Source organism: Miscanthus floridulus, chromosome 7 (assembly GCF_019320115.1).
Source record: "Miscanthus floridulus cultivar M001 chromosome 7, ASM1932011v1, whole genome shotgun sequence".
In the NCBI taxonomy this organism is placed as follows: domain Eukaryota; kingdom Viridiplantae; phylum Streptophyta; class Magnoliopsida; order Poales; family Poaceae; genus Miscanthus; species Miscanthus floridulus.
In genome coordinates this window covers 99,319,545-99,336,119 of record NC_089586.1, presented here as the reverse complement: position 1 = coordinate 99,336,119, position 16,575 = coordinate 99,319,545, and the positions used below count along the sequence as shown (strand labels likewise).

Genomic DNA, 16,575 nt, shown 5'->3' with positions numbered 1-16,575 from the left:
GTCGCACAAGCTGCAGATAAGAAAGATATATTAGAAAAAATATAGGAACTAGATCATGCGTTTTGATACTATTTTACCTATTTAGTACTTTTCACCGCCTTTCCCTTGGTACCTTCAATTTTTTTCACTATTCAATACATCGGTCTATATTTGTTGCACTCTCACGATGTACGGTCCATATTTATCGCATTCTCCTGATATATGGTTAATATTTATTGCACAAGCTGCAAATAAGAAAGATAATTACTCATCCCACGCATTTTGATACTATCTTTACCTATTTAGTATTTTTCAGTGTCTTTTCCTTAGCACCTCCTATTTTTTCAATATTCAATCTCTTCTGATATATGGTCTATGTTTTTATCAACTACTATAAAAATTCATACCTCCTATTTTTCACTATTCGATCCCTCCCGTTATATAGTTTATGCTTGTCTCAACCACTACAAAAAAAACTTCTAGCAAATTGGATCACATAGGAAAATTGAGATGGAGGCAGATGGGGTGCATAGCCCCCGTTCGCTTCACTGAAAAAAAAGCCGAAATACTGTTCCGGCTGATCTGTTGTGAGAGAAAAACATTGTTCCGCCTGGAAAAACAAGCTGAAAAAGACGGATTATAAGAGAAGCGAACAGGGCCATAGTGTGGGGCGGCTCTGCAGTACTACGATCTAGGAACAATTTCTCTCTCTCTCTCTCTCTCTCTCTCTCTCTCTCTTGAGATTGTTCCTTGAACAATTTCGTTGCTTGTTCCGAGAACAATTACAGTTCTAAAAAAATATAAAAAAAAACTTTCTAAAAAATACCATACCATGCTTCTTGTCCCTGTCGTTCAAGGAAAGTGGCTGATAAAGGGTTCACCGAGACGCTCATTGCGGGCTTTTCCGTCTTTGTGCTCATATTTCGTGAGCATTATCAACAATTCATACTTCAGAATTAGTGACTGAGCCATGAATGAAACATGGAACATTGTACGCATATATGAAAATTGAAGCATTCTGTTCCTAACACAGACACGCAACCGCAGAGCATGGCTCAGACCCCAGAAGCAGGAAGCCGGACGTCGTAGAAGCGGCACTGGCGCACTGCGGGAAAGCGTCGGCGGCCAGAGAGGGAACAACTCCGGCCTCCAGGCCGAGGACGAGGAGAAGCACGCGCAGGAGCGGCAGGCCGGCAGCCGCTTTCCATCCCCGCCGGTGCCCAATGCGGTGCTGCCCGGGCCCATGCATGGCCTGGTTCGTTTGCTGGTCCCCCACGGCCGGCAGGCGGCAGCCATGAGCCCCGGCCGCCGCGGTGATAATGAGCTCACGCTGTCACGCCTTTGCTGCGCCCAAAGTTATTTAAAAGCCGCATGCGCGTATGGCCATGCATTTCCAGTTTTTCACCGTCTGATGTGCACTTGTGCTGTTTGGGCGTGGCTGTGCCTGCGCGTGCTCTCGCGAGCAGGAGTCACGAGTCTACAGAACATCTTAGTTCACCGTTGGTACAAGATTGCTACGAGAAATAGCTTCGTGGTGCAGGGACGCGGGGAGCAGAGACGTGGATTGGTTCGTCCCCGTCCCACGAAATCCGAGGGAGAGAGCTTTTCCGCATTTCATTTGTCTACAGGAACAAGATTTTTTCATCCCCATCCGAATTTTCCGCGGTGAATTGGATATGGGTCTCTAAGAGGAAAATTCACCAGCGGTCCATGAAGTTGGCACAAGGTGTCACTTAGGTCCCCGAACTTTCAAAGTGATATTTGTAGGTCCCTAAAGTTGACAGAGGGTGTCATCTAGGTCCCAAACTTTCAACGTGATCACCGGAGGTCCCTAAACTTGGCAGAGGGTGTCATCCAGGTCCCAAACTTTCAAAGTGATCACCGCAGGTCCCTAAACTTGGCAGAGGGTGTCATCCAGGTCCCAAATACTGTAGCGATTCGGCACAGAATTTAAAAAAAAAAGAAATCTAAATTTTGGTAACGTAGCTACATTCTGCAGAAAATTCTAAAAATTGTATCTTTTTAATACGATCTCGCACGAAGATGATTTTTATATAAAAGTTGTAGCTCTCGACGGGATCTACAACTTTCTAGTTTTGAGTTTTTGAACTTACACTCAAAAAAATTAAATAAATTTTCAGCAGTATATTAATCGCGTACGAACGCTTGTCGCCTTGAAAAAAACATATCTTTCTTATATGCTATCAAATGGAGATACTTTTTATATGAAAGATGTAGCGCTCGATGAGATCTACAACATTCTAATTTTGAGTTTTTCAATTTGAAGTCTTTAAGATGTTCAAAAAAATTTAAAATGCAAAACCACTATACATGAACTGAAATCAGCATTTTAACTTTTTTAGCATCTTACCGACCTTAAATTAAAAACTCATAATTAGAAAGTTGTAGGTTTCATCGAGCGCTACAATTTTTATATAGAAATTATCTCTATCAGATGACATATAAAGAAGATTTTTTTTTCAAGGCGACAAGCGTTCGTACGCGATTAATATACTACTGAAAATTTATTTAATTTTTTTGAGTGTATTAGCGACCTCAAATTAAAAAAACTCAAAACTAGATAGTTGTAGATCCCGTCGAGAGCTACAACTTTTATATAAAAATCATCTTCGTACGAGATCGTATTAAAAAGATACAATTTTTAGAATTTTCTGCAGAATGTAACTACATTACCAAAATTTAGATTTCTTTTTTTAAAATTCTGTGCCGAATCGCTACAGTATTTGGGACCTGGATGACACCCTCTGCCAAGTTTAGGGACCTGCGGTGATCACTTTGAAAGTTTGGGACCTGGATGACACCCTCTGCCAAGTTTAGGGACCTCCGGTGATCACTTTGAAAGTTTGGGACCTAGATGACACCCTCTGCCAACTTTAGAGACCTACAGATATCACTTTGAAAGTTCGGGGACCTAAGTGACACCTTGTGCCAACTTCGTGGACCGTTGGTGAATTTTCCTCGGTCTCTAATGCCATCTCTATCCACGACCCATGCACGACCCATGGCTCAACCAAACACAACCTAAATACATTGAACCTAGTGTGCTTCGATATGTTATCTCTATCTCGCCCCATTTTAACCATGATATATTCTCGCTCCCATTGTCGACCATCCTGCACCGTATGATCATAACGTTATTGTTGTTGTTGCCTTCTACACGCCACCACTGTCACCATTTCTCTTGTCCCTATCCCCAGCCCAAAGCCCGAAATCCATAATCACAAAATATGAACCCTAACCTTAATCCGTTCTGTTCGTTTGACTTATAAACCGTACTTTTCAGTCAATGAACGGTTTTTTTTTCTTACAACAAATCAACCAACAGTACTTTCAGCCATAGCTTATCAGCCCAGCGAACAGGCCAATAGTTTGCTCGGGGTCATTGCTCGCCTTGAGAGGGTTGAGGCCGTATTTATCTTAGCACGATGCGGGGAGGCAGATGACCGAGAGAATTGATGAGGGAGAGGACACTCTTGAGTAGCATGATGAGGAAGTCGAATGTTTCTCTAGTGTCTATTAGGCCCCCTTTAGAACAAAGAATTTACACAAAGCATTTCAGAACAAAGGAAAGCTAAGGAAGATGGCTTTAAAAAAATGTAGAAGAAACATAGAAACAAAACATTGAGATTGGAGCTCATATTTAGTTTTCTCTAAAATTCCTTTAGAATGATCCAGACCATAGGAATCTCAAAGAATATATTTAGAATTACTCTTTTGTTCCAAAGGGCTTCGTAGGAGTTTTCCTATAGGAATTGAATCATTCCAAACTCATACGGTCCATTTCGTCACTTTTATTATGAAGCAATTGAAATATACTTTATGGACTAAGCTATTTAGTTTGGTATTCGATACTTAAGGACTTTTCAAAGTTTATATATAGACGTGTCTTAAATTCACATGATGAAAGATAGAAATGTATTCCATTGACCCGCATAGTGTGTTTTTACTTTGTAACCTGTGACACGCTTTTTAGATCGATCGATATTCTTTGCATCGTTCACAAGCAGTGAAGCACAGGTACCTCCCCCTTGTGGCCAACGATAGTACACATGTATATAAGTATATTACGTAAGCATCCATACATGTTAACTTAATAATCTGTGTCTAAATTGTAATTATTAAAATGGATTTTAATCTCAGCGATCCAACTTATGTTTTTCGTCTATCACATGGCAGGACTTATGTGGTGTTTGGATTCAGTGACTAAAATTTAGGAGGCGTGTCGAGAGGATGTTGCATAGGGTGTTCGGATAATAATAAAAAACAAATTACATAATCCGTCAGTACTCCACGAGATTAATTTTTTAAGCCTAATTAATTCGTCATTAGCATATGGTTACTGTAGCACCACATTGTCAAATCATAGCCTAATTAGGCTTAAAAGATTCGTCTCGCAAATTAATCGCAAACTATGCAATTAATTTTGTAATTAGTCTATATTTAATACTCTATATGTGTGTCTAAATATTTGATGGGACGATGACTAAAATTTAGGAGGGGCAACCAAACACCACCTTACATGTGCATGGGACTGGAGTGGATGGATGCGTGTTGGCGAGTCTTTCCCTCCAGCATTTCAAGTTCGTGACAAAGAGATCAGTCCGCAAAATGTTCGCTAGGTGCACCAAATACTTGCGACTTTAGGACATGTTCGGCTGACATTAAAGCCGACTAACAAGGCAGCTGCAGCTGTTTTATTATAAAAAAAAATTAAAGATTCTAACTTATAAGGCGGACGATAATTTCAAGCAAACACACCCTTAAAGCCTATATACTAGGGAACTGCGCCAATGGGCCTGCCCTTCTCTTTTGATGCGTTCGATAAGGCGATGAGGACGAGGGCCCTAAAAGTTACTAGAGGAGTTGGAGAGACCTATTGGCCCATAGGACCTTCTCGGTGCAGGAGGACGAAACATTGACCGGAGTTATCTACTGCCAATGTGCTGGTTTAGGGAAGTGAGATGATGAAACAGTAGGATTGTATATGTAGAGAGTAGAGATCCTAGTAGGATTTCGCAGCTGCTACGCAGCGTTCCCAGGTCAGCTTTGTAAACCGGCGCGCCCAAGTGATTGCCAATTTGTCAGCCGATTCGGCGCTGCTCAAACGACAGTTCGATTTTGGAGGCAAAATAAAAGGCACGTATTCTGAAAGCATTGCTGCTTTCCTCTCCGGCACCGGCACAGCCGCGGCGGCAATGCTTCACAGTTGAGAGCCGTAGCATAGCTACTGTGCGCGTGCCGCGGCGGGCTTAAAAGCCAAAGGAACAACTCCACTAGTAGGCGCTAGGCAAGCCGAGACAACGGCAGCCGCTCGCGATCGCAGTCGCGGGCCTCAGTCGCCTTGTCACACTGCCAGCCTCCACACCAAGACCTCCTCCAGGCAGCCAGCCATGGCGCGCCGGACCAACCACACCTCCATGAACGCTACGGCAGCGGCGGCGTCAGCGACGACAATGATCGCCTCCTCGCCGTCTCCCCCGCGGCCGCCGCCTGCGCCTCCCGCTGGCGCCGGCGCGGGAGCGTGGGGCCCCTACGCCAGCTCCCGCGCCTTCTTCTCTAACGTGGCCACCATCCTCATCATCCTGGCCTGCGTCTCCCTGCTCGCCTTCTCCCTCCACGCCGCCGCGCGCTTCCTCCTCCGCTGCCTCGCGCGCCGCCGCGCCGCGCGGGAGCAGCAGCAGGAGGAGGAGGCGGCACAGGCGCATGCGCAGGAGCCCAAGCTCCCCTCCGGCGCCGCCGCCAGCGCCCGCGTGTGGGCGGAGGCGGAGTGCGCCATCTGCCTGTCCGAGCTGGAAGGCGGCGAGCGCGTCCGCGTGCTCCCGGCGTGCGGCCACGGGTTCCACGGCGCCTGCGTGGACGGGTGGCTCGCGGCGCGCGCGTCCTGCCCCACCTGCCGCGCGCCGTCCCGGCCGTCGCGGGCGGGAGAGCCGTAGCGGCGCCCGCCCGGAGCCAGGTTGCTGCCGTGCCGTCGTCGGTGAGCTCTGCCTCTGGCACGTACGAGAAGCCACGGCGAGCGCCCACATTACTCTGGAGCAAGCTCTGCTCTCGTCCTCCATGGCTCCATGCCTCCCGGTCCATGGCGCTTGTTTCAATTTTTATGGCGTTGGTGTAGTATGTATGTAAATGCAAATTGAATGGTGGCTGCTAGTAGTTCGCATAGAATTACACGGCTCGATCGTTTCTCTTCCATTATCATGGTTCATGTCAAGCCTGCGTCTCTTGAATTCGATTCTTAGTACTATTCTTGCAATCAGGTTGGTCGCGTGGTCACGTAGAAATTGACTGCAAGTCTGGAATCATGCACGCCGATTAGGCTGGTCATTGCAGTGCTGTGCTCAACACTGACACTGCATTGCATGCCATGCTGCGGATTCCCTGGAGACAGGAGCGTGAGTGACGCTGACGACGAAAGCATGGAAAGATGACAAAAGCAGAGAATAGGCTACCGTCGTGTCGTCCCGTAGGCTGCCGCTGCGGGAATATTAGTGGGCCACCCGCACCCTGCTTTACGACCAGAGATGTGGGCTTGGTTGGGTCCTGGCGCGGCAGGAAGCATCGTAGTCCGGCGGTGGTGTCGCAGGGGAGTCAGGCTTGGCCGCTTGGGCAGGGGGCCCGCCGGTCCGGCCCCGCCCCGGCGCCAAGCACCACATCTGCAGCTCGTACAGACAGGACACTGTTGTTGTTGGACGGGACGGGGAAGCTTGGAACTGCAAAGCCAACCGATTCCACTGCTGGAGCTGCAAAGCAAAACTAACCGCTAGAGTACGAGTATGCTCCTTTGTCCCCGTTCCCGTCCATTTCCTGAGCTTGAATTCCTTCTCCTGAGACCTTTTTTTTTTTTGCCTGTTCTGCCTGTGCTCTTTTCATTTCGATAGAAAACACCCCGTCCTGAGCTTGTGAAATCCTGGCAATCGCGCCGCGCGTTAGGCCCCTGTGCCGTTAGGCTGTGTAGGAGACCCAAATTCACATGGGGTCTCCAACAAAATACCTATAACCTTCAACAAAGTATTTATATAAAAGATTTATTTTGGGTGTCAGGAGATGTATAATCTAAATCTGGGTATCCTCTCTCGTGGAGACCCATTTACAAAAAAAAGTTCTCTTTTTATTGGAGAAGACTTAAAAATAGATATTGAACTATTTACCTATAACGCTACCCAAACGTGGAATGAGCTTTGTATTTTGGATAACGGTTGTTGGAGACCGTCTTAGGAGGGCCGGACTGAACCAGACCAGGGCCGACAATGCCTTGGACTGGACAAAGTGGGAGTTGATGCGCGTCCAACAACGAGGCCCATACGGTAGATTGGTCCATGAGCGCGTTGTTTCGGTCCAATCGGTCCATGGACCAAACTCGACGGATTCGAAAAAACACGTTAAAGCAGGAAAAAAACATGGAGTAGTTTTTTATAGATAAAAGAAAAGTTAAAGGAGCAAAAAAAATATTAGTTTTCAAAATCAAAAGTGCAAATCGTGTTTCATGCTCGCCGGGACGGCCTTGCCACAAATCATGGACAATGTGGTGCTACAGTAACACACGTAATAGTGACCGGATTAATTAGGCTTAATAAATTCGTCTTGCGGATTACTGACGAATTCTTTAATTTGTTTTTTATTGGTATCCGAACACCCATGCGACACCCCATATGACACCCGATGTGACACCCTAAAACATTACACGCTGGAATAATAGGTGAAATTTTGTTTAGCTTCGACCACCTAGCTTCTTGTAGAGTTACTTGCATCTTGATTGTAAGGGAGAATTGTTGGCGCCCGGACGTTTGATGAGATAGGATTCCGTCGGACGGTACCGAATGGCCCATCAGAAACACGTCACACTACCACCGTATCGTTGTAGTCCTTTCTCATCTGCCTCATCCTACCCCGCACACGTGCCCCGCCCCCATTCGCCTCGCCACGCCCCATGCCCACCGCTCCTTCCCCCTGACCCCCTCCCCTCTCTTCACGCGGACAGGACCCAGGAGCCGAGATGAGGACAAGCACGCCCCATCCATAGAACCCTAGGCGCACCGCGCGCCCCATCCGCCCGTCCCACCTCTCCATGCCCCTTTCCACGGCGCCCGAACCATGCCCCAATGACTCTATGAACATACCTATCGGGGACCAATACTAGGGTACTCTAAGAGGAGAATCTAATGACCATCAATATTAAGTCATCCGTGCGATCAAGAGCGCGACTACACCTCTTGCTGGGCTCCGCCTCGTCCGACCATCGAGGCTAGTGGCTCTGCCTCGTCTGACCCCCGAGGGTTGACTCTGCCTTGGTGGACACTGCGGCCACAGGCTCCGCCTCGCCCGACCCCCGAGGGTTGGCTCCGCCTCGGCTGACTCCCAAGGGTTGGCTCCGCCTTACCCAATGTCCGAGGGATGGCTTCGTCTCACCCGATGTCTGAGGGTTGGCTCCGCCTCGGCCTACCCCTGAGGGTTGGCTCCGCCTCTCTCGACGTTCGAGGGCTGGCTCTGCCTCGCCCGATGTCTGAGGGATGGCTCCACCTCGCCTGACGTTCGAGGGCTAGCTCCACCTCGCCCGATGTCCAAGGGTTGGCTCCGCCTCGCTCGATCCCTCAGGCATGGATCTTTATGAAAGCTCATGACAACCACTACGGTCCAGAAGGTATGACCCAAGGTCAAACTTCTGGCATCGTGCAGGGAGTGGTCACATCTCAACACGACCCATCCTCGTGACATGTCATTCTAGGGAACTCACATTGCCCACAGTAATGGACGCGCGGTGACTGTGCTGCCTACTCCCTGTATGGCCGCTGATCAGCACGCTGGTTCGCCACGCCGTCCACCGGGGCGGAATGTGATGTGACAACTTGTTGACAATGCCAGGACATGGCATCGTCAGCGGATAGGCACCCGACGTGGCCCTGTCATGGTCAGCGGACATGCGCCCAGCATGGGGCTATCCTTGTCACCACCTGCCATGTCATCGGGGCCGACATAGAGGAAAAAGAAGGCCCGGTGACTCTGAAGGACTTCCTTTGCCTCTTGTTTTCCTTTTTTCTCCCATCTGTAACCTATGCTCTCTCTTAGCCTATAAAAGGGAAAGCAGGGCACCCCTCTAAAGGCATCGGTTCATCACATCACACCTCACACCACATCACAGCAGAACCACTAGCATCGAACCTCAAACACATAGCTGAGCAGCGTCCGAGCTCTTAGCACCCGTTTGGTCTTTTCATTAGAGACTTAGGACCTATCCCTCTCTCATCCATCTGTAACCCCTACTATGAACTTTTTAGTGCTAATAACATGAACAGTAGCCATGAAACTGGACGTAGGGACATTCTGCCCGAACCTGTATAAACCTTGTGTCTTTTTAGCACACCATCCGGCTAGACGCGCAATAATACAAATTTACTCGTTGGTGTTTACTCAAAACACTAATAGTTGGCGTGCTAGGTAGGGGGCTTCATGCATCCTGACATTAACATCAGGCCACGGATGGCTAGTCATGGCATCAGCTAGGTCCTAGGAGCACACGTGCGCTTTGGGGACCTAGACTTCATCGTCATGGCGGAGGGAGAGCTGGTGTGGGCGCCCGTCATTGTTCAACCCTTCCACTCCACCAGCCTCGACATGATCACCGAGATGCTCGAGGAGCTGTGGCTGCATGCGTCAGAGGCCCGCACCCCTAGAGGCAGCCAGCTCCCCGACTTCGACTATGGAAGGTTGGAGCATTAGCTCGGCGTCTTCCTGGGACCCCAACCGTCCTAGGAGGAACTACGCCACCTCACCTTCTCGTTCACCAATGTCATGGTGCAGCTTACTAGGGGAGAGCCGTTCTTCTCGGAATACCTCATCCGGAGCGCCTTGATAGTGCTCCCGTTCGGTCTCTGCAACGCCACAGAGACCGTTGGCCACCTTATGGCGCAGCGCATGATCCTATCCCCCACAAATGATGAGTTCATGGGGGTGATCAAACATATCATGGAATCTTTCCATGACCTCCTCGTAGAGGATCCAGAGTCGCCCTCTAGCTCTGACTCTAGCAGGGGGAGCCATCACCCCTCTCGTGAATGCTTCATGACAGGTACCCCCGAGGGACACGTCGAAAGCATCCACGAAGAGGAGGCTACCCCGATGAATGACCTCGATGACGAGGCCAAGGGGGAGATAGTGACCCCACCTCGCATACGGGTGGAGCAGCTAAAAGCTCGACACCAAGAGCTCGAGGAAGCATGACTCTAACTCGAGTAGGAACGCACGGAGCTCGATTGGGAGATCAAGCGTCATGGAGACGGTGGGCGCGCACGCGCCATGCCCCATGACGTGAATTAGATGATCATCACAGACGATGAAGCCCTCCCTCACTTCGCCCGGGTGAGCTAGAACATCGCCGCTGTGGAGGCTTTGCTCCATGGTCTTCTAGAGTCCACGACGCCCGAGGATTGTCGGGCCCACCATGAGATTCGCACGCTGCTTGACCGTGCAGCGGCGTAGTAGGCCGGGAGCTCATTGTCTTGGTGACACGAGCTTGACACCAGCCAGTGCACGCCCTTGAAGCACCCCGGTAGGGACGCATCAGTCCACCAGGCGCCACAAAGGTGGTAGGTAGCGCACCATGGTCCTAGTGCATTAGCGTCTCAGCCACAACCGTGATGCATGCGACACCCTCGACGCCCGCAGGCGTACCTACGATGACCCGAGAGAGGGAGCTAGCCATGGCTACCACCCTTATCATGGTGGACGCTACGATAGTGGTGAGGACCGAAGCCTGACCCTAGCCTACCAGGGCCTCAGGCCTTTGGTCGACACATCCTCAATGTTTCCTTCCCACCAAGGTACCGACCACCAACCAACATCCCGAAGTACACTAGGGAAATGAACCCTAAACTATGGATCGAGGATTATCAGCTTACTTGCCAAGCCAGTGGTGCGGATAATGATGATTTCATTATCCGCAACCTTCCATTATTCTTGGCTGATTCGACACGAACATGGTTGGAACACCTTCCGTCCAACAGAATCTAAATTTGGCCAGACCTGAAGGAGATCTTCATGGGGAACTTCCAGGGCACATACAAGCGCCCTAGGAACCCATGGTTCCTCAAGAACTGTTGATAGAAGGCCAGAGAAACCCTCCATGGGTACATCCGGTGCTTCTCCCTATCAATGCAACGAGCTACCTAACGTCTCTGACGCCGATGTTATAGGAGCTTTCCTATCTAGGACCACCTGCGAGTCCCAGGTTCATAAGCTGGGACGCATGGGCCCGTGAACCACCAAGGAACTCCTCCACATCACCACTAGCCATGCCTCGGGCGAAGAAGTGATCGAAGCGATCTTCGACCGCCTCAAGGGCAAGGTGAAGTAGGACGAGGATGCCGACGAAGGTGCCTCCAATCATCCCACCAAGATGAAGAACAAGCAGCGGCGCGAGGGCTCGCTTGTGGCCACCACTGACCATAGGGGTGGTCGGAAGCTCACGGTGGGCACTCTAAACCACTTCAAAAAACTACTCGAGGGGCCATGCCCGAACCATGCCTTCTTTGTCAAGCATCTGTACAAGAACTGTGGCCTCATGAAGTAGTTTTTTGTCCAGAGGATCCAACAAAGGGGAGCATGAGAAGGACCCTGACCCAACCACAGATGACGCCAAGGGGAAGGACGGTGGTTTTCCGATGCCAGATGGCTGCCTCATGATCTTCGGAGGGTCGGCGGCCTATGACACCAAGCGTCACCAAAAGGCCGCATGCCGTGAGGTCTATAAGACCGAACCGACCACGCCTACCTTCCTTCTGATGGTCAGAGTCCTCCATAACCTTCGATCGGACCGACCATCCAGAGAGTGTCCCATAACCAGTGAGATACCCACTCGTGATTGACCCGATCATCGGCACAAAGCGGCTCACCATGGTACTGATTGATGGAGGCAGCGGCCTCAACATCATGTATGACGAGAAGCTCGATGCTATGGGCGTCGATCGAGCGCGCATCCGATGAACCAGAGCGCCTTTCCATGGCATCGTGCCGGGAAAGCAGGCTATGCTGCTTGAGCAAATTGATCTACCTGTCACCTTCGGGGGTCTGTCCAACTATAGGACGGAGACCCTCATCTTTGAAGTGGTTGGGTTCCATAGAACATGCAACGCCATCATGGGATGACCATGCTATGCGAAGTTTATGGCCATCCCCAACTACACCTACCTCAAGATAAAGATGCTGGGCCCCAGTGGGGTCATCACCGTCGACACCTCCTTCCAGCGCGCCTACGAGTGTGAGGTCAAGTTCTACGATCACATCATGGCAATCGTCGCCTCCGAAGAGCTCGCGGCCATTAGGAAGGAGGTCACCAAAGAAGCACCCAACCCTAAGAGGTTGACCAGGACTTTCAAGTCAGCAGAGGGCTCCAAGGAGGTCCTCATAGATCCCGGTACTCCTAAGGGCAAGGTGGAGCGCATTGGCACCACACTTTCCTCTAAATAGGAAAGCACGCTCGTTGACTTCCTCCGTACCAACAAAGACATCTTTGCATAGAAACCCTTGGACATGCTAGATATTCTGAGGGAAGTCACCGAGCATGCCTTGAAGATTCGCCTAGGCTCCAAGCCAGTGAAATAGCGCATGCGTCGCTTCGACGAGGGGAAATAAAGGACCATCGACGAGGAGATCGCAAAGCTTTTGGCGTCCAGATTCGTCAAGGAAGTGTACCACCTAGAGTGGTTAGCCAATCCCATTCTTGTATGAAAGAAGAGTGGGAAATAAAGAATGTGTGTTGACTACACGAGTCTTAATAAAGCATGTCCAAAGGATCCATTTCCTTTACCATGCATAGACTAAATAGTCGACTCTACCTTAGGGTGTGAAACCCTCTGCTTCCTTGATGCATATTCCAGGTACCATCAAATCACGATGAAAGAGTCCGACCAGCTCGTGACATCTTTCATCATCCCCTTTGGATCATTCTGCTATGTCATAATGCCGTTCGGTCTAAAGAACACTGGGGCTACATACCGGCATTGTATGCTCAAGTGTTTCGAGGATCTCATCGGGTGGACTATTGAGGCTTATGTTGATGACATCGTGGTCAAGTACAAATGGGTTGACCACCTCGTAGCCGATCTAGAGGAGACCTTCGCAAAACTCCGAGCAAACGATATCAAACTCAATCCCGAGAAGTGCGTTTTCAGGGGCCCAAGGGGTATGCTGCTTGGTTTTATCATCTCCGAGCATGGCATCAAAGCCAACCCAGAGAAGATCTCAGCCATCATGAGGATGGGATCGATTCAAAATATGAATGGGGTACAATGAGTTATAGGGTGCCTCGCCATGCTCAGTCACTTCATCTCGCACCTCAGCGAACGAGGTCTCCCCCTTTATCAACTTCTAAAGAAGGCCAACCACTTCAAATGGACGTCCGAGGCCCAGGAGGCACTTGACATGGTCAAGCAGCTTCAAACAAAGGCTCTAATCCTAGTTCCTCCTATCGATGGAGAACCCCTCTGCTCTAAATTGTAGCCACCACGTAGGTGGTCAGCACCACCCTAGTAGTGGAGCGAGAAGAAGAGGGGCATGCCCTCAAAGTACAGCGTCCTATGTACTTCATTAGCGAGGTCCTAGCCGACTCTAAGACCCACTACCCTAAATCCAGAAGCTCTTGTACGCCATCCTCATCGCCAAGAGGAAGCTACGCCACTACTTTGAGTCAGATCCGGTGACAGTCGTGACATCCTTTCCCCTCAGTGAGGTCGTCCAAAACCAGAATGCCACGGGAATAATTGTGAAGTGGGCACTTGAGCTAATGGGTCAGGGCATTGCGTATGCCTCCTAGACAACCATCAAATCCTAGGTATTGGTAGATTTCATGGTAGAGTGGACCGAGGTCTAGATGCTACCAACGGTCGTCGACCAAGAGTACTGGATGATGTACTTCGATGGGTTACTAATGAAGAAAGGCGATGGTGCGGGGCTAGTCTTTATGTCACCCCTTAAGGTACGCATGAGGTACATGGTTCACCCCCATTTCCCCTCCAACAATGTGGCCAAATATGAGGCGCTCATCAACGGCCTGCGCATTGCCATCGAGTTGGGCATCCGATGCCTCGATGTTCAGGGCGACTCCCAGCTGGTCATCGACCAAGTCATGAAAGAGTTAAGCTGCCATGATGCTAAGATGGCTGCATACTACCGAGAAGTCTGCCAGCTGGAGGATAAGTTCGATGACCTCGAGCTCAACCACATCCTGAGGTGCCTCAATGAGGTGGTCAACGCGCTGGCAAAGGGGTGTCTAGCCAAGAGCAGGTGCCAATGGATGTCTTCGCTAGTGACCAACTCAAGCCCTTAGTTCGCTATGGGGGGTTGCAACAAGTCAGTGATGGTCCACCTATTCTAGGCTTGGGGGCTGACCAACCGTCAGCTCCATCTGGTCCCAAAGTCATGAAGCTTGAAGAGGACCCATCGACAGAGCATGACCCTTTGATCGACTAGAGGACGCCCTACCTCAACTACCTCCTCCATGATCCGTTGTTGATGGACAAGACGGAGGCTCGACGGCTCACACATCACGCTAAGTCCTTTGTTCTTGTGGAGAGCGAACTCTACAAGCGAAGTCACACCGGGATCCTATAGTGCTGCATCCCCATCGAATAGGGGAAGCATTTGCTGAGCGATATCCATGATGGGGTCTACGGTCACCATGTTGCGCCCAGAACCCTGGTTGGAACCATGTTCTGACAGGGCTTCTACTAGCCTACCATGGTAGCCGACGCTGAGCTGATCGTACGCACCTGCGAAGGGTGCCAGTACTACGCTCGGCAAACCCGCCTATGAGCCCAAGCGCTCTAGCCGATCCGCATCACCTGGCCATTTGTGGTCTAGGGGCTCAATCTGGTTGGACCTTTCAAAAAAGCACCTAGAGTCTACACCCACTTGCTTGTCAGCATAGACAAGTTTACAAAGTGGATAGAAGCTCGGCTGATCTCCATGATCAAGTCTGAGTAGGCCGTGCTATTCTTCCTTGACATCATCCATCGCTTCAGAGTCCCAAACTCCATCATCATGGATAATGGCACGTAGTTCACCAGAAAGAAGTTTCACCAATTCTGTGATGAATATCACATCCGCGTCGACTGGGTTTTCGTAGCATACACCCAAATGAACGGGCAGGTCGAACGCGAAAATGGCATGGTCCTACATGGCTTCAAGCCTAGGATCTTCAACTGGTTGAACAAGTTTGGCGCTCAATGGGTCACTGAGCTTCCCACGGTGCTCTAGAGTCTAAGGATGACCCCTAGCCGGGCCACCAGCTACATGCCATTCTTCATGGTCTACAATTTTGAAGTCATCCTCTCAACCGACCTCGACTATAGAGCACCAAGGGTCAAGGCATATGATGAACAAGGAGCCAAGGCGTTCCTCGAGGATGCCATGGACCAGTTGGACGAAGCACGCGTCATTGCCCTCCTCCATTTGGTCAAGTACCAATAGGCGTTAGGACGATACCACAGCCGTCAAGTGTGGGATCGGGCCTTCAACATCGGAGACCTGGGTCTATGCCTCATCCAGAGCAACAAGGACTGCCACAACCTCTCCCCACCATGGGAGGGACCATAAGTTGTCATGGAGGTGCTCTAATCAGGCACCTACAAGCTGAAGACCATTGATGGCGAGGTCTTCACTAATGCCTAGAACACCGAGCACCTACATCGCTTTCACCCTTAATAAATGCACACTTTCTCTTATCAGTTTTGTTATCAAACTACCTGATCTTTCATGACATCTGACCCTAGCAATGGTAAAGGTGAAAGGTCCTTGTATGGTTTTGGTAATTGAGTGACAACTTAGGTGGACTAATTATGTTTATGTGAGATACACAGGTGATTAGTCCACAGATACATGTGTGTGAGCAACATATGCCATGAAGGTGAAAATGGCTTGGAGATGTTGCAAAGCTCACACATGTGAAGATGAAGGAGCTCATTGCACATTAGACATGACATCGAGTCATGTGATCAAAGGTGGAGAAGATCAAGACAAGACTTGGCTTGATGGATCGGTTGCAAGCATGAAGGCAAGTCAGAGGCTTTGGAGCAATGGATCGTGCGACGGTGAAGCTTGAGCAAGACTAGGCGCCGATGGACGAAGGCAACAATGAAAAGCAAGTGAAGTCAAGATCGATGAACCAATATGATCACGTGATGATATGAAGTGGATCATATCTTTGTTGATCATGTTGGTGCATGTGTTTCATCGACATTGGAGGAGATGGAATGGAATGCGCAAGGCAAAGGTATAACCTAGGGTATTTTATTTCACCGATCATAGGTGTGTAGAGAAGTTTATGACCGGGTTTAGGATAGATGGTCGTACTATCAAGAGGGGCAAACTTGTTTGCATATCGGTCATCTAGTGCCACTCGAGTGATCTAACTTTGCATCGTCGCTAGGATCGAGTGGCATGGCAAGTTGAGTGGCTAACACCCTTGAAAATGTTTGTGAAAATATGCTAACACATGTGCACAAGGTGATACACTTGGTGGTTGGCACATTTGAGCAAGGGTGAAGAAGATAGAGATGAAAATGAGTTAGTCGCTCTAGTTACAGAGCT

At 49.7% G+C, this 16,575-nt stretch overlaps 2 protein-coding genes across 2 annotated transcripts; both read left to right on the top strand.

The window, feature by feature from the left end:
* Nucleotides 1-5,298: 5,298 nt before the first annotated feature.
* On the top strand, nt 5,299-6,134 carry LOC136463942 (RING-H2 finger protein ATL79-like). The gene has a single exon (XM_066462914.1). The coding sequence runs from the start codon at nt 5,391-5,393 to the stop codon at nt 5,931-5,933; it is 543 nt and encodes a 180-aa protein (XP_066319011.1). The 5' UTR covers nt 5,299-5,390; the 3' UTR covers nt 5,934-6,134.
* Nucleotides 6,135-12,153: 6,019 nt separating this feature from the next.
* LOC136465944 (uncharacterized) lies at nt 12,154-12,456 on the top strand. The gene has a single exon (XM_066464482.1). The coding sequence runs from the start codon at nt 12,154-12,156 to the stop codon at nt 12,454-12,456; it is 303 nt and encodes a 100-aa protein (XP_066320579.1).
* Nucleotides 12,457-16,575: the final 4,119 nt, after the last annotated feature.

Excerpts from the sequence above, each read along its gene's own strand:
- LOC136463942 (XM_066462914.1), top strand. The coding sequence starts at position 5,391 with ATGGCGCGCCGGACCAACCACACCTCCATGAACGCTACGGCAGCGGCG.
- LOC136465944 (XM_066464482.1), top strand. The coding sequence starts at position 12,154 with ATGGCCATCCCCAACTACACCTACCTCAAGATAAAGATGCTGGGCCCC.